The sequence below is a fragment of the Ovis canadensis genome, chromosome 13 (assembly GCF_042477335.2).
Source record: "Ovis canadensis isolate MfBH-ARS-UI-01 breed Bighorn chromosome 13, ARS-UI_OviCan_v2, whole genome shotgun sequence".
NCBI lineage: Eukaryota > Metazoa > Chordata > Mammalia > Artiodactyla > Bovidae > Ovis > Ovis canadensis.
The window spans coordinates 57,950,032-57,967,963 of NC_091257.1; the positions used below are offsets into that span (position 1 = coordinate 57,950,032).

A 17,932-nucleotide genomic window follows, 5' to 3' on the forward strand; every position below is an offset into this window, starting at 1 on the left:
TGAAAAGTGAAAGTGAAGTCGCTCAGTCGTGTCCAACTCTTAGCAACCCCATGGATTGCAGCCTACCAGGCTCCTCCATCCATGGGATTTTCCAGGCAAGAGTACTTGAGTGGGGTGCCATTGCCTTCTCCGCTGCCTAGCTAGATGAATGCAAAGGAAGATAGTGAGTTGTGGCAGCTGGATATTTTTTACACTGGGACACAAGGACATGTTCTGCACATGGACATGTGGGCGCAATTTGCAAGCACAGACATATTTTGCTCACGGAGGCAGGTTTTGCCCGTGGATTCTTGGACATGTGGAAACGCTTTGCACACAGACACGTTTTGCACACCGACAGGGACGCGATGTGCACATGGACAAACGGGCATATTTTGCATGTGGACATACATTGCACCTGGACACGTGTTTTTCAGGACACCTGTACAGGTTTGCACACTGATCCCTTCTGCACATGGACACATGGCACGGTTTGCACAGGAACAAATATTTTGCACACGAACATACATTCGTCCAGAAAAGCCCGAGGCGGCGACCGCGGAGTTGGACGCAGGTGGCCGCGGCGTGGCGCTGGACCGGGGCCCTCCCGGGAGCCGCACCGGCGGGGCTGGGAACTACAACTCCCGGCTCTAAGCCACCTCGGCCGGACGCGCGGCGACGCCGAACGGCCCCGCCCAGCGGGCGGCGCTTTCCCGGCCCAGGTTCCCGCGGCGGTGCGAGTGGCGGAGCCGCGGACCGGGACGCCGGAGCCGGTGTTATGGAGCCCCGCTCCTTGGACGGCAGCTTCCTGGGTGACGTGGGTACGTGCGAGGCGCAGGGGGCGCGGGGCCGGCTCCGGGGACCAAGAGCTGCATCTGGTGACATTCACCCCCAGCGGGGACGCGTCCTGCTCTGAGGGTTGGCCAGGGGCGTCTGGCGGGGACTGGGTCGGTTCAGAGGGCCGTGCTGTTAAAGGAACAGGTCCGGGGGTCCAGTGCAGCTCAGATGCGGTTTCTGCGTCCCGCTCCAGGTTCCCCCGTCGGCCCGCGCGTCGCAGGGCTGGTCATCCTTGTGACTTGAGAACCGTAGAACTCCCCCCTACCCCCCGAGAGCCCAGCAACCTGGGGAGGATGCGGGGCTGTGCATGGTCACTGCCAGGTTCCGAGGAGAACCTAGGAAGTGCCCGCGTGGGACCACTGGCAGCCCTGGTACCAGGGTTGGAGCAGACTGCCTTCCAGGCACCCAGTGGGAGGGTCGTGCGCGGGGTCGTTAGCATCCTACGGAGACACCAGGAATCCGATCAGGAAGGAGTGTGTGCGCGTGTCGCACTGTGTGAGACATGCGACCTTGATTCTTCATTGAGCCTTCCCTAGAATAAAATGGATGCTAGGGCAAAGGGCCATTCTCAGGGGAAGCAAGCCTCCCTGCCTACCAAGTTATTCTAGGGCAAATGACATGAGCAGTGAAAACACTTTGAAAGCCTGGAAAGAAAACAATCTATGCAGTACTTTTATGCTCATAAAAAATGTAGTGCGAATAAAAGTGAGAAGTCTTAAGGGTAAATTTAGCTTAAGAGGAATTACAGTCCTAGCAAAGCAAAGATATTTTATGATGTTGCAAAACATCCACCTTCAACAAGATCAAAGTCATTTAATAAGCATCTCTGTTTTTACTTGGCATCTCATCCTAGGCAAGCACAGGACTTTGACCCTGCCAGTGTAAGCTGTGTGTGGTTGGTTCAATGAAACAGGCAATGAACAGCTGACTACAGACACCTATTTAAACACATTTTAGTATTTTTGTTCATGTACAAGGTTCAGTGGCTTCCCTGGTGGCTCAGTGGTAAAGAATCCTCCTGAAATGTAGGAAATGCAGGTTCCATCCCTGGGTGGGGAAGATACCCTGGAGGAGGAAATAGCAATCCTTTCCAGAATTGCCTGGAAAATTTGTGGACAGAGGAACCTGGTCGGCTACAGTCCATTGGATCACAAGAGTCAGGCATGACTTAATGACCAAACAACAAAAACAACAAGGTTCAATAGCACTGCATCACTCCTGGGTATGTGTTTTTGTACAGTTTAAGGAATGTATCTTTTAGAGGATAATCAACTCTGAATATTCATTGGAAGGACTGATGCTGAAGCTCCAATATTTTGGCCACCTGATAGGAAGACCCAACTCATTGGAAAAGACCCAGTTGCTGGGAAAGATTGAGGGCAGGAAAAGAATGGGGCAACCGAGGATGAGATGGGTAGACAGAATCACTGATTCTGTGGACATGAATTTGAGGAAACACTGGGAGATAGTGAAGGACAGGGAAGACTGGCATGCTGCAGTCCATGTGGTCGCAAAGAGTCAGACACGACTGAGTGACTGAACAACAACATTCTAAACTAATGGAGGATGCACAGTTTCTGGGGTTCATGGCTATTTTTGACTTCGCCATTGTTTTATGTCATGTATTTCTTCCGAAATACATTTCATCCTGCTGACATTTTTATTCTCAACACAAATGACTAAACTCAATGTGCTGAATCCAAAACAGTGCTGCCATCCCAGCAGAAGCAGAGGACCATCATAGGAACTTTAACTCATGTTAGCGTTCTGATCTCAAATTCTCTGTGTGTGATATACTCTAACCAAACCGTGTAGCTTTAATATAACCCTGTAACACTTCACAGAAGTAAAGGCAGCAGTCCTATAATATGGGTTTACCAATAAGAACCAAGAATTTAGGGCAGGTCGCATCCTAAAGTGAATCCAGTGTTTGTTCCTTAGCAAATGTAATTCACATCATTGTCTGTTTGCAAAGTTGGAAAAAGTGACTCCTGATTTCAGCATCTGTACTTACGGGCTTCTGACTTGGAAGCTAGAGGCTGGCAGAAGATGAAAGGATTCTTCATTTATCCTCAGCCTCTGGGGTGTTGGGAAGGTGGCATGGAGAGAGAAAGGGGGCGGCAGCCCTGGGACCAAGACACCCTGGACCATGGTGAGAGCCACTGAGCTGCTCGGCTGTGTGCCAGTGCTGACTACGAGCCTTGCAATGGCTGCAGGACACTCATCATTATCTGTAAGTTAGAGGTGAAACCGAGTTCTCACAGCCAGGAAGTCACAAAGCTGAGGTGTTTTGTTTTGTTTTGTTTTTAATATTTATTTCTTTGGCTGAGCTGGGTCTTAGTGGTCGCAAGCAGATTCTTCGGTTGCAGCATGTGTGGTCTAGTTCCCTGACCAGGGATTGAACCCGGGACCCCCTGCATTAGGAGCGCAGAGTCTTAGCCACTGGACCACCAAGGGAGTCCCCAAAGCTGAGGTTTTAATGCAAGCAGTTCTTTTTGGTTTTGCCTGTTTTATGTTACAAGGCTCATGTCTCTTCTGTCAGATAAGATCACCTGTAATGGATGTGTAGTGCTGGGTGGGTTTGTGACTGAGATGGATGCGTGTTGTCCGCTGCAGGTTCTCAGGGGGCGGGGGAGCACCATTACCATTCATCACCTCTGCACGATGTCACTTTCAGGCTCTGAGAAACGTCTTTGCCTCCGGGTGTCCATGATCAGGATGGTAGGTCAATCTGCATCCCCATTCAAGTCTCCAAGTTCATCCTCCTGTTGAGTCTGCAGAATATGATGGGTTTTGTTTGTTTGTTTTCTCTCTCTTTTTTTTTTGGCCTTGCTGGGTGGCTGTGGGATCCTAGTTCCCCAACCAGGGGTTGAACCTGGGGCCCTGGCAGTGAGAACACTGAGACCTAGCTACTGGACTGCCAGGGAATTCCGGGATTTCAATTTCTAAAATAAGAATTGTAATGAAAGTACTTTGAGAGATCTAGATAATTGGTGCCCTGGCTGGGAGATCAACTTCCTTAAAAATCTCAAATTGCACATCTTGTTTCTGCCTTAGAGAAGGCTGCATTCTAGAAGTGTCTAGTTAGTGGAGAATCCTCTGGGCCATGCATTACCCTACTAATAAAAATGTTTGAAGGAAATTAGGTTGATTTTAATACCTTTTGGTGTTCTGGGCACTCACTGTGGCCAGGAGTGGCTGCCAACTACAGCAGTACAAAGGAGTTTTGATTTTTTGGTATAACCATCCTCCCCAGCTCACACCCCTGGGTCCTAAGCACTATAGGGGAGAGGTTGGGGTGGCGGATTATTGGATGAGCAATCAGGAAGGTTGTGGAGGGAGGGCAAACATCTGATTTGGGCGTTTCTCATAAAATGTGTTTAAGAAGCTCTTTCCCTCCCTTTCCCTGACTGCTTGCGTTGCGAAACCTCTTCCCACTTGTCTCTTTTGCTTTCACTTTTTCGCTTTCACTTTCTTTTTCCCTCTTAACTAGGCTTTGCCTGTCTTGTTCCTGTAGGAAGGTAAACCTTTTCTCTTTAAAATTTTTACCCAATTTAACACATTTTAAAAACCATGGGTTGTGCCACTTGACCTCAAGTTTACTGACAAACAGTATTTGGGCTATTGATCATGAAAACACTGAAAAAAGACCGTGCTCAAAAAATCTCTTCAAAAGCAGCAAAATACTCAGCCCCAAGTGCTAAGTAAGGGTTTCTATTAATATATTTAAAAATGAAGATTTCTATCTTCCCTTAGAGTCAAGGTGACTGGTAGCTTCAAGCACACTGAACTTGGATTCGGACAGCACTGTAAGGTGGGTGGTCATGATCAAGCATTTACTAAGCACCACCTGTGCCCAGCTGTCTGCATGCACGTGTCTTTGGTCCCTAAGGCATCTCATGGAGAGGTCTGCCATTCTCAGGCGCTGGTCTCTCTGTCCTTACGGGTCTTTGGCCCTGTTTTTTTTCACTCCTTTACTATTAGATGGGTGGGTACACTTTGCCATGATTTCTAGGTCCTTTTAGCTCTTCAATTCATCTTTTCTTTGTACCCACAAATCCTTGAACTTCTTGGACTTTGGGGGACAAGTCACTGGGGTCCCTGACTTTCCAGAGAGCCCGCTGAGAGTGGGCCTCGGAACACCAGCTCCACTGCAGCTTCAGTGACCGCTCACCCTGGCTACATCCCCATAAAGGTGCCCTGCGGCTGTGCATGGGGTAAGGGAAAGCTTACCTGGAATTATTTCAAGAATATTTACTGGGATATTTGGGGAGAAGGCTTATTTCAATCTCTGCAGTGAGGGCCCCAGGCTGCCCTTCATGACAGACTTGGAGCCAGATACTGGCCCAAGTGACGCTGAAGGGTGCCTGGTGGATGCTGAGCTGTTGGATCCGCTTGTGATGGAGGTGTTCTCTATGGCCTTTGGAAAACACTCTTTGTTAGAATGAAGCTGCTGCGTGGAGGGGCTGCCTGGCTGGGGAGGAGTGGTCAGGGTCAGAGTCAGGGTCAGCACAGGGGCTGGGCTCTGGACTCTGGACAGTCGGGTAGGGCCGATGGGAGCTCTACTCTGCACGTGGGCCAGAGGCCTGGCAGGCCATGCCCGCCGGAGGGACAGGCTCTCTGGGAGGGCTGGCTGGCCTGTGACTGAGAGCTGCTGTTTGGGCTCAAAGAGCTGGATTCCGGGCTCTGGATAACTAAGCGGGATACTGGTAAATTGGCTGTCTGGAGAAAAAGGAAAAAAAAAAAACAAGCAAAAGGGAAAGCCTGTTCTGATTTGCTGCTTCCCCTTGTGTAAATATTCACCCGTGCTGGCTCCAGCTCCCAGAGGTTTCTGCCTGGCCAGACTGCTGGCTATTTGGGTGGAGGGTCCCGAAACCCACCCCTGGGCAGTGTGTAGAGGAGGCAGGCAGTGTCTTCCGGGCACTATGGCCTTGGCTCTCTTGCGACAGACTCCCATCTGACTGATGCCCTGGCACGTGGCATGGCTTGAGTGGGCGAGGCCACAGGCGTGGCCCAGGTCAGTATCTGGGCTGGGCAGGCCTGTGATGGGCCAGTCGAGGGGTATACTCTGGCAGTGGGGGACCGACCCGGCTGCAGCGGGGCAAGTTCAGTCTGGCAAGTAGAACAGGCTCCTGGAGAGAATATGTTTGTTTGATACCCGTGTGTCAGGTGTGGTGATGGAATGGGAGGTGGGCAGCTGAGGTCCTGCCACGAAGATGCTTGTGGAAGGGGAGGAGGGGAGTCAGGGACAGGTGTGTGCACAGGGGTAGCCTAAAGGAGGCATGGGTAGGGGGCTGCATGCCGGAAGGCTCCCTCAAGGAGCTGAGACCCAGCCTCAGTGGGGAGGAGTGGGGCTGAGTGGGGCACAGCACACCTGGACCCTCTGTCAGCTACCCGAGGCGCCGTGCGATTGGCAACAAGGGTGTGTGTGGGGTAGTGGTGGGATGGGAGGATATGGTGGGGTGGGGGGAACCTGGAAAAAGGGGCTGGGGTCCATCCTGGAGGGTCTGTATTCCTGGCCTGCAAAGGCATGTGGATTATTCCAGAGACAAGAGCAAGGGTTTGAAGCAGGACCACCATGACCCACTGATGACTTAGCTGCTAATGCTAAGTGGGGAGTGCTAAGTGCTAAGTGGGAAGTGGGGAGGGGAAGACCAGAGGGGTTGTGATAGGAGGGAGGGGGATGATGGGAATGGGGAGCCAGGAGACCGATTATGTGGCAGGGCTGGGATTCAGGGGAAGTCTCATCCCAGAGGGAGGGTCTCAGGTTTCCAGGGTGGCCCCTCTCCAGTACTTTGGCCACCTGATGTGAAGAAACGACTCATTGGAAAAGACCCTGATGCTGGAAAAGACTGAAGGTGGGAGGCGAAGGGGACGACAGGATGAGATGGTTGGATGGCATCACTGATGTGATGGACATGAGTTTGAGCAAGCTCTGGGAGTTGGTGATGGACAGGGAGGCCTGGCTTGCTGCAGTCCATGGGGTTGCAAAGAGTCAGACATGAGTGAGTGACTGAACTGACTGACTGACCCTCTCCCAGGGGAGTGGTCCAGGGGTGGGGGTATCCGGTCATACGTGGGGTCCAGGCACAGGGCTGGAAACAGCCTGAGCTCAGTGGGTCCACTAGCATGGCATCTTCCTGCCTCTCTTCCCTGCAGGCTCTTGGCTTTAAGGTTGGTAAGTATATTCCCACCTGCCCAACCTGCTCACTGTGGTGAGGGAGGGCATGCAGCGGTGGGGGGAGGGGTGGGGGCTGCCGAGCTTCCCACTGCCAGCCTGTGCGCCTTCTTGCAGCTGCACTTCCTTTCAGCCACAAGGCACCCTGTGTTCTTTATCTCTGGGGTCGCTCTCCCCTCCCCTTTGCTTCCAGGGGTCTTCAGAGACACTGAAACTGCCACTTCCCCCCACCTCCCCCCTGCTATAAAGCTGTCTCCTCTTGATGACACCCTGTGGTTGGTACCAGCTGTGGTTAACACCTCCCCCACCACTGGGCCCTCCTCCATCTTTGTTACTCCCTTAAAAGAGAATTTTTAAAGTTTTCACTCTGGCTAAAAAAACCCATAGAAATGGTGAAGATGGTCAGTTTTCATTGCGCAGTTCAGTAGTATGAGCTACATGCACATTTTGATATAACAGAGTTCTAGAATTTTTCATCTTATAACATGGAAACTCTGCATCTGTTCACCTCCCCATTGTTCCCCTTCCCCTTTCCCCCTGGCAGCCACCATTCTATTTTCTGTCTCTATGACTCTGGGAACCTCATGTAAGTGGAATCATACAGCATTTGTCTTTTTGTGACTTGCTTATTTCACTGAGTGTCATGTCCTCGAGGTTCTTACGTTGCAGCCTGTGTCAGCATCTCATTCCCTTTTAAGGCTGAATAATATTCCATGGTGTGTATATATCATATCCTCTTTATCCATTCATCCGTCCATGGGCACTCAGGTACTTTCTGTATCATGCTATTGTAAATGATGCTGCCGTGAACGTGGGTACTTATATCTTATCGAGTTAGTGTTTGCAGTTCCTTTGGAGAAAAATTGCTGGATTGTCTGATAGTTCCATTTTAATTTTTGAGGAACCGCAGTACTCCTGTCCAAAGTGCCTGCACCACTTTGCTTTCCCACCAACAGCACACAAAAGTTCCAATTTCTCCACGTCTTTGCCAACATCTATTTTCTGTTCTTTTGATAGTAGCCATCCTAATGGGTGTGTGGTGGTATCTCACTGTGGTTTTGATTTGCATGTCTCTGACAGTTGGTGGTGAGCATCTTTTCATGTGCCTGTTGACCATCTGTATATCTTCTTTAGAGAAATATCTCAGTCCCTTGTTACTTTTTTTAAGAGGTTATTTATGTTGTTGAGTTGTAGGCATTCTTTATTCTGATATATACGGTCCCCCTTCCCATCGGTGCCTTTCACTGTTGACTGTGGCCCCTGAGACACATAAATTCTCTCCTTTGTAATCATATCTGCTGCTTCTGATCTCTGCCCTCAGCTGCTGCTAAGACAAATGTAGCCGTTGTTTATTCATTAGAAAATATGGTTCCAAGTAAGCTGCACTTCCTCTGTAGACTGATCAGAAAGAGATACAATTAGATTTTCTTTAAAAAATGTTATGTCCAGGCTTTAGAATTCATATTAGTAATTACTCCCATTCATTTGTCCCTTATTCACTCAAAAAGCAAGTCATGTGAGCAAGCCTTTGCAGGGCCTCACACTGTGCCAGGCACTGGGAATAGAGCCAGCAGGTGATGCCCGGCAGGCTGGCCATAGCCCCACCTCCTCTGTGATGCCTTCCTGACAGGCCCTGGACATGGGTTATCTTGCTTCTAAGTTCCTGTAACTTGACCTGTTTCTCCAGTACTGCAGTCATCCTGTGGTTTTGAATTGGTTGTCCATCCCCTGCCCATGACTGTGAACTGCTTGCTCACTGTCACGTCCTTCCATCTTTGTGCTCTGTGGTGGGGGAGGCTGTGTCTACCTGCACAGGCTTCTCAGTGAATGCTTGGGTCTCCCCTGCACCCATCTTCCTGAGCTGCACTTTCCTCCTTCCTGCAAGACCCAGGGCCCCCCTGCTCTTCTCTTCTGAGGGTTGCAGCTGCTCAATCTGCTCCCCCGAGATTGACCTGAAAGTGATCCACAGCCACTTTCCACTACCTACCCTCTCCAAAGACAGGCACTTGGGTGGCCACTCATTCTGACTGGGAGACATACTGGGGTCTCCTTCTGGGGTCAGTAAGTATGAAGTTCCCCAAGCTTGGATTCTGCATTTGTGGGGCTCACATCTCCTGAGGCCTCTCTCCTGTGCTTGCAGATGCCTGCCTTCTTGCTATGTCCTCATGTGGTCTTTGCTTCATTCACCCAGATCTCTGGTATCTGTATGTCCTAACCTTCTTTTCTTCTAAGGGCACCAGTCATACTGGATTAGGGCCCACACTAATAAGCTTGCTTTAACTTAATGACTTCTATAATTATGTCTCCAAATACCATCGCATTCTGAGGTGTTAGAAGTTAGGGCTTCAACATATGGATTTTGGGGACACAGTTCAGTCCATAACAAACTGTATGCCAAAAATTAGATAACATAGATGAAGTAAACAAGTTCCTAAAAAGAGGCAAACTTCAAACTACCAAAACTGACTCAAAAAAAAAAAAATTCTAAATAAAAAACTTAAAGAAAGCCCAGACCCAGATGTCTTCACAGATGAATTTGACCTAATATTTAAAGATTTAATACCAGTTCTTCATAAACTCTTCCAAAATTTAAAGGGAGGAATACTTCCCAATTCATTCTCTGAGGCCAGTATTACTTTGACCCCAAAACCAGACAAATACATCAATCACAAGAAAAGTGACTCTTATGAACATAGACCCTCAAATCCTCAAAATATGTGTGAACCAACTCTGTCTTATAAAAAGATTATACACCATGACCAAGTGGAATTTATCCCAAGAGTGCACAGTTGGTTGAACATCTAAAAATCAATTAATGTATTACATCATTTTGATATAATTAAGAAAAAATAGCCAGCATGATCATTGCCATAGCTCCAGATAAAGTCCTTGACAAATCCAATACCCTCTCATGATAAAAACACTCAAAAAACTAGAAATAGAAGAGGATATCCTTGACCTGATAAAGGATATCCATGAAAACCCACAGCTTTTGTGGTGAAGGACAAAGCTATTTTTGGTCACACCGCACAGCATGCTGGATCTTAGTTTCCCAAACAGGGATCAAACTTACATCCTCTACAGTTGAAGCATGGAGTCTTAACAACTGGAGGACAAAGATTTTGCCCCAGGACCAGGAACAAGACAGCAGGTGTCTCTTGGTACTTCTGTTCAATGTGCAGCTGCACATTCAAGCCAAAGCAATTAGGCAAGAAAAAGAAAAGGCATCTGGATTAGAGAGGGAGAAGCAAAGCTACCTCTGAATGCAGATGACATGATTTACTGTAGGAAATCCTGAGGAATCTGATAAAACTGAATTAGAAGTCCTTGCTTTGAAGGCTCTCCCAGGCAAGGATAACGGAAGTATAAATGCCATGTTATGAGTATATAGGTGTGAGGGTTGTGGAAGATGTGTTTCCTGGAGAAAGAGATATTTCAAATGGGTCCACATGGACGGCATAACATCTAAACTAAGGAGATTGCAGAATGGATGGCTGGGGTAGGGGCAAAGGTGGGCTTCTCAAGCAGAGAGAATGTATGCAGAGACATAGGTGTGCCAGGGCTGGGAACCACGATGAGCCAGCAGTGTGGCTGGAGAACAGGCTTGTGGGGGTCAGTGGTAGGAGAGGGGTCAAGGAGATGCCTCCCCAAAGACTTGGACTCTGCCCCCAGGCAGTGGGAATCACTCAAGGATTTTGAATAGGGGTATCTGGACCAATTACACTTTCATATATACAGTGGCTTAGGTTTCATAAAGGGTCCTGGGGTCATACATGTGTTCATTTGACCTGGACAGAAGTGGCATGGTCTTAGCATTACCTGTGTTCCTTTCCAGGTTTCTGGGTGGAGCGCACCCCTGTGCACGAGGCGGCCCAGAGGGGGGAGACCCGACAGCTGCAGCAGCTGATTGAGAGTGGGGCCTGCGTCAATCAGGTCACAGTGGACTCCATCACGCCCCTGCATGCGGCCAGTCTGCAGGGCCAGGTGCAGTGCGTGCAGCTGCTGCTGGCCGCTGGGGCCCAGGTAAGCCACCCTGTAGCACAGACCCCCACTCCCACCCCTGGAATGGCAGGACAAGCTCTAGAGGAAAAGAGGCTTGGGAATAGTGTTCTGTGTGCTGTGAGCACATAGAAAGAAAGGAAACCACTGCAGGAGGCGAGAAGGAAAGGAAGGAGGAAACCAGAATGGGCTGTAGAGAGGGCCGATCTCTATGGCAACCACACCCTGAGGTTGTGAGGAGGCCTTTGGACTGGCTGTTGGGAAGTCACTGGCAGTGAAAGACAAGGGGTTTTAGCAAAGTGGTGGCGAGCTCTGCTCTGCAGAGCTGGGCCAGCTCTGCAGATGGGCCAGGCTGTGCACCTCTCAGAGGCCAGCTGCCTATGGGGCTGGTGGGGCCTTGGCTACAGGAGCCATTTGGGTACAGAGAGCAGGATGATTACGTGGGAAGCTGGCAAACCAGCTTTAGAAAGGCCAGGTAGAAAGGAACAAAAGCAAGACTGACTCGCTGCTTTCCCTAGTTAAGGACTCACAGCCGTACCAGGTATTGGGCTGGCGGAATAGCTGGGTCTTTACCAGCGGGCTGGGCAGGCTGGTAGGAGCTGGCTTGGCTCCCACGGGACAGCGATGGGGGGAGGTGAGGAAGAAGGGAAGGCTGTGCACTGCTCACTTTTCCCAGAATTTGGCTATGACGGCAGTTCCAGAGGAAATGGAACAAGCTTCCACGTGAATCCAAATAACAGCTGAATTTGGACAAATTCTAAGCGGAATCTGCCAGTTTGGGGAGTTGCCTTTTCCTGCTCTGTGATTTTCCAGCTAGAAGAGGCATGGTTAGACAGTTTTGGGCACTCCTCCTAGATGGGGCTCAAGTTAAAGCCGGTCTTCCTACCCTGCCTGTGCTAGTGAGGTGTTGGGGTGGTGGCGGGAATGAGGCTGAGTTGAAAGAAAAGCCCTAAAGCACTTGCTGGCTGTACTTAGGCTCCCGTAGACACGCCCTGTGGTCTGTGAACGCACTCACCTGGGACAGTGCCTCAGCACGTATTGGTGTTCTTCACTCAGTCGTGTCCAACTTTTTGTGACCCCATGGACTGTAGCCCGCCAGGCTCCTCTGTACATGGGATTCTCCAGGAATACTAGAGTGGGTTGCCATTCCCTTCTCCAGGGGACTTTCCCAATCCAGGGATTGAATTGCATTGCAGGCAGACTCTTGACCTTCTGAACCACTAGGGAAGATATGTAATAGAAAACCTAAGGACTTAGGAGAACCACGCAGTGTCTTTGCAGAGATGAACATGCATCAGAGCGTGAGTGGCCGGCACCCTCTCCTCCACCCTCTGATGCTTGTTACCCTCCCTCCAGGTGGATGCTCGCAACATTGACGGCAGCACCCCGCTCTGTGATGCCTGTGCCTCAGGCAGTGTCGAGTGCGTGAAGCTCCTGCTCTCCTATGGGGCCAAGGTCAACCCGCCCTTGTACACAGCGTCCCCGCTGCACGAAGCCTGCATGAGCGGTGAGTTGGCAGAGGCCTAGATGCCAGGGAGGCTGTCTGATGGCTGGTGAAGCCATGGAGTCTTGTGCTTTTCCTCCTGGAGATGCAGTGCTCGCCTGGACTGAAGGCAGGGTTCTAGCCAGTCATCATCTTTCAGATGCTCACCCGGGAGTCGGGTGCCCCCTGCAGCCACTTACCTCATGGACTGCCCTGAGAGTCCCTGATCTGGCAGGAAGAGGAGGCCCAGACGCATCCTCGAGGCAGATGCTCTCAGAAGAGCTGGGCACTTGTGGTTTTCAGCTGCCCCTGGAGAAAGGATGGATTTCAGAGGGTGGGAGGACATGGCTGCTCCAGTCTCACTGGGTTAGACACGCCCAGGAGAGGAGCTATGACAGGCAGAACTGGAAATTTAGGGTGAGACCAGCGGGCCAGAAAATTTGAGAGGCTAGACTAGGCAGTTTGGATTCCACTGTTGAGAGCAAAGTTTGCACACCTGTCCTGGGCTTTGGCAGGTGCAATGCTCTGGCTCGCTGCGCTTGTTGGGACCAGGCTCTCCTATGTCTCCCCTGTCTCTGCTGCCTGCACCCCAAATCCCATCGCCAAGTCACCTTTGTCAATGGGGACCACTTCAGGCAGCTCTGAAGGTTTATGAGCAGATGCTGAATGCTAGGAACACATTGTTGAAAGATTCGTTTAGCAGTCATCCATCCATGCACAGCATGGGGAAGAGAAGTTTTTTTATTCCTACACTCATCTTAGGTTCACTGGCAGGGTCCTGCCAATAAGATGGACAAGGGACAAGGGATGGATTAAGAAGAGAAAACCAAGCAGAAGTTAGTGTGTGCACTGCACATACACACAGGAGAGCTCAGGCAGAGGGTGGTTAGAGTTGATGTGGGGGAGACAGCCCAAGGTCCAGGTCAACTCGGTGAGGAGGAGGCTGGCTGGGGAGTGGAGAGGACCTGGTCATGGGGGACGAGTCCACATGAAAATGGCCACAGCCTGGTGGTGGAGGTGGAACAGGCGTGATCAAGAAATGAGACAGGATGGAGTCTGGGATGGATGGAGCCCGACCTAAGCTCAACCCCAAACTTGAGTTAAAGATGCTGGAGAAAAGCCAGGAAAGAGGCCAGAAAGGTGTCAGCTGGGAGGGGGCAGGGAACCCCTGTGGTAGGAAAGTTTAGGGAAGTTCATCCAGGCAGCTTGGTGTTTCAGATACAGCTTGGGGAGCAACCAGAGGTGGGGAGACCCTTCTCTCCACGAGGGCCGGGGAGCTTTGCGTCCACAGCTGGTGACCCAAACTTTGTGTTCTCCCAGTGCTGGGTACAGGTCCGCGCAGCTCTTCCCTTGTCCGCTTGCCTGGCGGGCTTTGGGGGATGGTGGGCGAGCTCCCAAGGGAAGGATGCCCACCCTGTGCTCCCGTGGGTTGCAGCCCACCTCCCCTGTCTCCTGCCGCCGCCAAGCTCGCTCCAGCCACGCCTGTTACTTCAAATACACGAGGCTTTTTCCTTTGCTTCCGTTTCTTTTAAGGAAGTTCCGAGTGTGTGAGGCTTCTGATCGATGTTGGGGCCAACCTGGAAGCGCACGACTGCCACTTTGGGACCCCTCTGCATGTTGCCTGCGCCCGCGAGCATCTGGACTGTGTCAAAGTGCTGCTCAATGCAGGTGCGTAGTCTTTGACCCCCCGCCCCACCCCTCCACCCCAGCCCCGGGCTCAGCACAACAGCATTTCCACCTGTGCTGCCCGCTGCTGCAGAGGCTGACTGCGTTTCTGGGGAGGGGCTGATACTTTCGTGTCCCGTGTTCCTCGGTGATTTTTGACTCTACTCCCGACCCTGCAGGGGCCAACGTGAACGCGGCGAAGCTCCATGAGACGGCGCTGCACCACGCGGCCAAGGTGAAGAACGTGGACCTCATCGAGATGCTCATCCAGTTTGGGGGCAACATCTACGCGCGCGACAACCGGGGGCGGAAGCCGTCGGACTACACGTGGGCCAGCAGTGCCCCCGCCAGGTGCCTGGAGCACTATGAGAGTAAGTGTGTGCGCAGTGGCTCCTGGCGTCGTGTCTGCGCGCGCTGGGGTTGCGGGGACCACTTGCGGGAAAGGAGATAATTACGATCAGTCAGTCGTCCCTTTACTCAGACGGGTCCCTGCGATAATGCAGATACAGGCCAGGATCTTCAGCCAACAGAGGACAAACCACCAGCTAAGTCAAGGCCTCGTCTCTGGGGAAACGTTTTTAAGAGTTTACATGGAATTGCAGTCCTAAGAGGCTTTCAAATACCAATCGGAAAAGAAAAAGCCCATTGATTAAACATTTTGCCAACCTGACCCAACCAAAATCCATCATGGATTGAGAGGCAAATACCATCCACATCTGCCCAGAAAACATTTTCTAGAAGGTGTTTTCTCTTGCTGCATCCAGATAATTTAGGAGGAAGTAACTGGGAAAAGGAATGCCACCAGTAATTCATTTTTCTTTCAAAGAGGTTTTTCTTTCATAACATTTCCTAGGTAGAGAATACTCTCTTTGGTTAACATGGTCCTAAAGGCAGCTGTCGGGGCCAGGCTCTGCTCTGTACGTGTTCCTATGGCCCAACGGTCAGGGGCCTCCAGGCATGTTCCTTCTTTGGCCCTGGTGTGTGTCCCTCATGAGCTGTAGCTCCAGGCTTCATCTTTAGGCCTGTGGTCCTGACCCTTTGTCCTGTGGGTCAGCTCTTCATGGGTCCCTGTGGCTGTAGTGCTCCGGAGCAGAGCCCCTGGGGCTTGGAACTATAGGGGTGGGTAGCCAGCATTGGCTGCCTGAACCCTTGCCCAATCCTCATCTGTCTGGAAGTTTGACAAACAAGCCTACTGGCTGCAGATTTGTGCTTTGCTGATGAATCCATGTGCTCAGTTATAACATTATGGTGCCAAAAAAAATCCCCCTAAACCCAAAGCCCACAAAATGAAACCCCAGGGGCCATCAGCTGAATTCTATTTCCTGATCTTCTGTCCTGGGTCCCAGTCCCTGGCTGTCCTTCCTGGCTGCCTTCCGGAGAGGGTACACAGGGTTCATCATCTTTGCAGGAAAGGGGAGGTGTCTGCAGTTCTGTCCTGGCTCTTGTTACGCTGAAGGATGCTGCACTCCTTCCTCAAGCTGACCTCTCGTACATTCTGTCCCTTTCTGCAGAGACCCCCCTTAGCCTGTCTCAGCTCTGCAGGGTGAGCCTGAGGCGGGCGGCCGGCGTCAGGGGGCTGGAGAAGATCGCCAGGCTGGACATCCCTCCCCGGCTCATCGACTTCCTCTCGTACAACTGAGCTTCAGGCGCGAGGTCCAGGCAGCCAGTGACTCGGGGCCGAGGGGGGTTCTCTGCCCTCAATGTCGGAAACTGTGCCGCTGTTGTGGGGAGCAGCACCCTGAGTCCCTCCGGACCATCCTGTTTCGTCTTCTGTGCAGACCTTTGGCAGATGTTTCTAAGGCCGTGGGAAAGGCCTGGGGCTGGCCCTCCCTGGACTTCGGTCCAGCTCCCTCCATCTTCCTCCCGGCTGTGCCGGTGTCTCTCTTCATGACCTTCCTCGGAGGGATTCTCAGGACAGACTCTCCAGAAGCACGGGGGGCGGGGGGGGGGGGGCCAGGTGGGGCTGGGGAGCCAGGGCTCTGATTCCGTTTCCACACATCTGGGAGGCATCACCCCGATTCCTTCAGCGCCGGGTGGCCTTGGATGTGCAAAGGGAGGAGCCTGCACTGCAGGGGGTGGGCCCCGGGGAGTGGGTCCCCGCCGGGCCCGGGACAGCACTTTGGGGACAGCCTGCCCCCTTGGGTGCTGTTTTCTGGAGCTACGGTTGGCACCTTGTGAGACCACCTGTGCCCAGGTGTGCCCATCACTCAGGGGGCTTTATACGGGTCTCAGTGGGGAAGCATCAGGCTTCCTATTCCCACAGTGTTTCTTAAGTTTTTCTCCAGTCTGAGTCTGAGTCTGAGGTCTCAGCTCTTTTAAAAAGTATATGCTGGTGATGAAAACTTTTAGACACATGCGCTGTAGCACTTAGGTTTTGTTAACAAGTCTGTAAAGCAACAGGTAACAGGAAGGCGTCCTAGCACATCCTCCCTGGGGTAGTGATTTCCAATGTGAAGCACCACTGGGAAACTCTTTAGAGAATGTTTTTCATCTTTCTACAGCTGCTAAATGAATTCTTTGCCCACCCTAAGTTTTGCTAATTTCCTGAAGCTCTGCAGTTGGCAGAAGAGGTCGCATCACCCTCTGCCAGGTCGAGCGTGGATTCATGCATTTTTTGTGGACACTTAAGGAACATCTGAGCTTCAGGCACTGCCTTGGTGCTGTGAGCCGGCCAGGAATCAGACTCATCATCCAGTCAGGGCGAGAAAGTGTTGCACAATCTGATTTTAGTAATAGAAAGAAACAAGTAATTCTACATTATAAACCATGAGGTGACATGACATAGTATGTTCAAACTGCATCTGTCTGCTTAAGATTCTGTATCATAATTTAAAATCTCAGGGGTTAAACTAGAGGGCGTTTGTATAAGTAGTTGAGGTCTATTTGGTTTGGGGGGCAATGGAGAAAGTACCCCTTGTGAACTCTCTTGTGGGTCAGGCCTCAAGCCAGTGTCCCCAGAAATGTTGACCTCACCAGGTTCCCCTGGAGAGTGTGGGGGGAAGAATGAGCCTGGTGGGTCAAGGTCATGCCAGCTGTGCTCACGACCAGGGGCACCTCTTGGCAGGGCTACACGGGTGGGGCCCATACATGGTGGAAAGTTCTGTGCTGGCAGCTGTGGGTATTTTCCGCTCCACTGCTCAGGCTGTTAGGATGGTGCTTCCTCGTACAAGGAGATAAGAGCTGCTCCCATTTGCTGCAGGTGTAGATACGAGTTCTGGGTCAATCAGTGTATCCATGTGCACTAATCACACACACACACAAAAGCGCCAGGTTCTGCCCTTTCATCTTTGTAACAGGAACTTGCCTCTGTCTGTGAAAGCTGCTAACGTTTCCACATGTGGGACACCAGGGGCAGAGTCTGGTTCCTGCATTTACTGCTCAATAAAACTGGTCGGGGTGAGTCCATCCTTTTGTGCACATGGCCCTTTTCTTATTGGGGGCGGGCAGAAGCACAGGGTGGGCTTCATCCAGGGAGAGCCAGAGGGGCTGCTGCCATCTCCGATGGGTCTTGGCCAGTCCTGGACGTGTGTCCCCCTTGCCCCTCTCCCAGCCACTCCTCTCCTGGTGCTGGTCTCCATACCCCCATGTGCGGAGAGACCCTGCCCAAGGGATCAGATGACTAACATTCCAGGGCTTCCTGTAGCTGCCCCCCACTTTATTGAGATGTAACTGATGAGGATGGACCCCTCCGTAGGACTGGCTGAAGACACATCTCAGCCCTCTGAGCCTGGGTCTTCCCGGCTGTAGGAGAGGGATCAAGGTCAGACTTTGATCATTGAAAGGATGTGATG

The 17,932-nt window shown here is 51.4% G+C and overlaps 1 protein-coding gene across 1 annotated transcript; it reads left to right on the forward strand.

The window, feature by feature from the left end:
• The first annotated feature begins 647 nt into the window (after positions 1-647).
• ASB13 (ankyrin repeat and SOCS box containing 13) lies at positions 648-17,546 on the forward strand. Its single transcript, XM_069546528.1, has 6 exons — positions 648-800; positions 10,830-11,017; positions 12,350-12,500; positions 14,010-14,144; positions 14,321-14,512; positions 15,653-17,546. The coding sequence occupies exons 1-6, from the start codon at positions 758-760 to the stop codon at positions 15,778-15,780; spliced, it is 837 nt and encodes a 278-aa protein (XP_069402629.1). The 5' UTR covers positions 648-757; the 3' UTR covers positions 15,781-17,546.
• Positions 17,547-17,932: the final 386 nt, after the last annotated feature.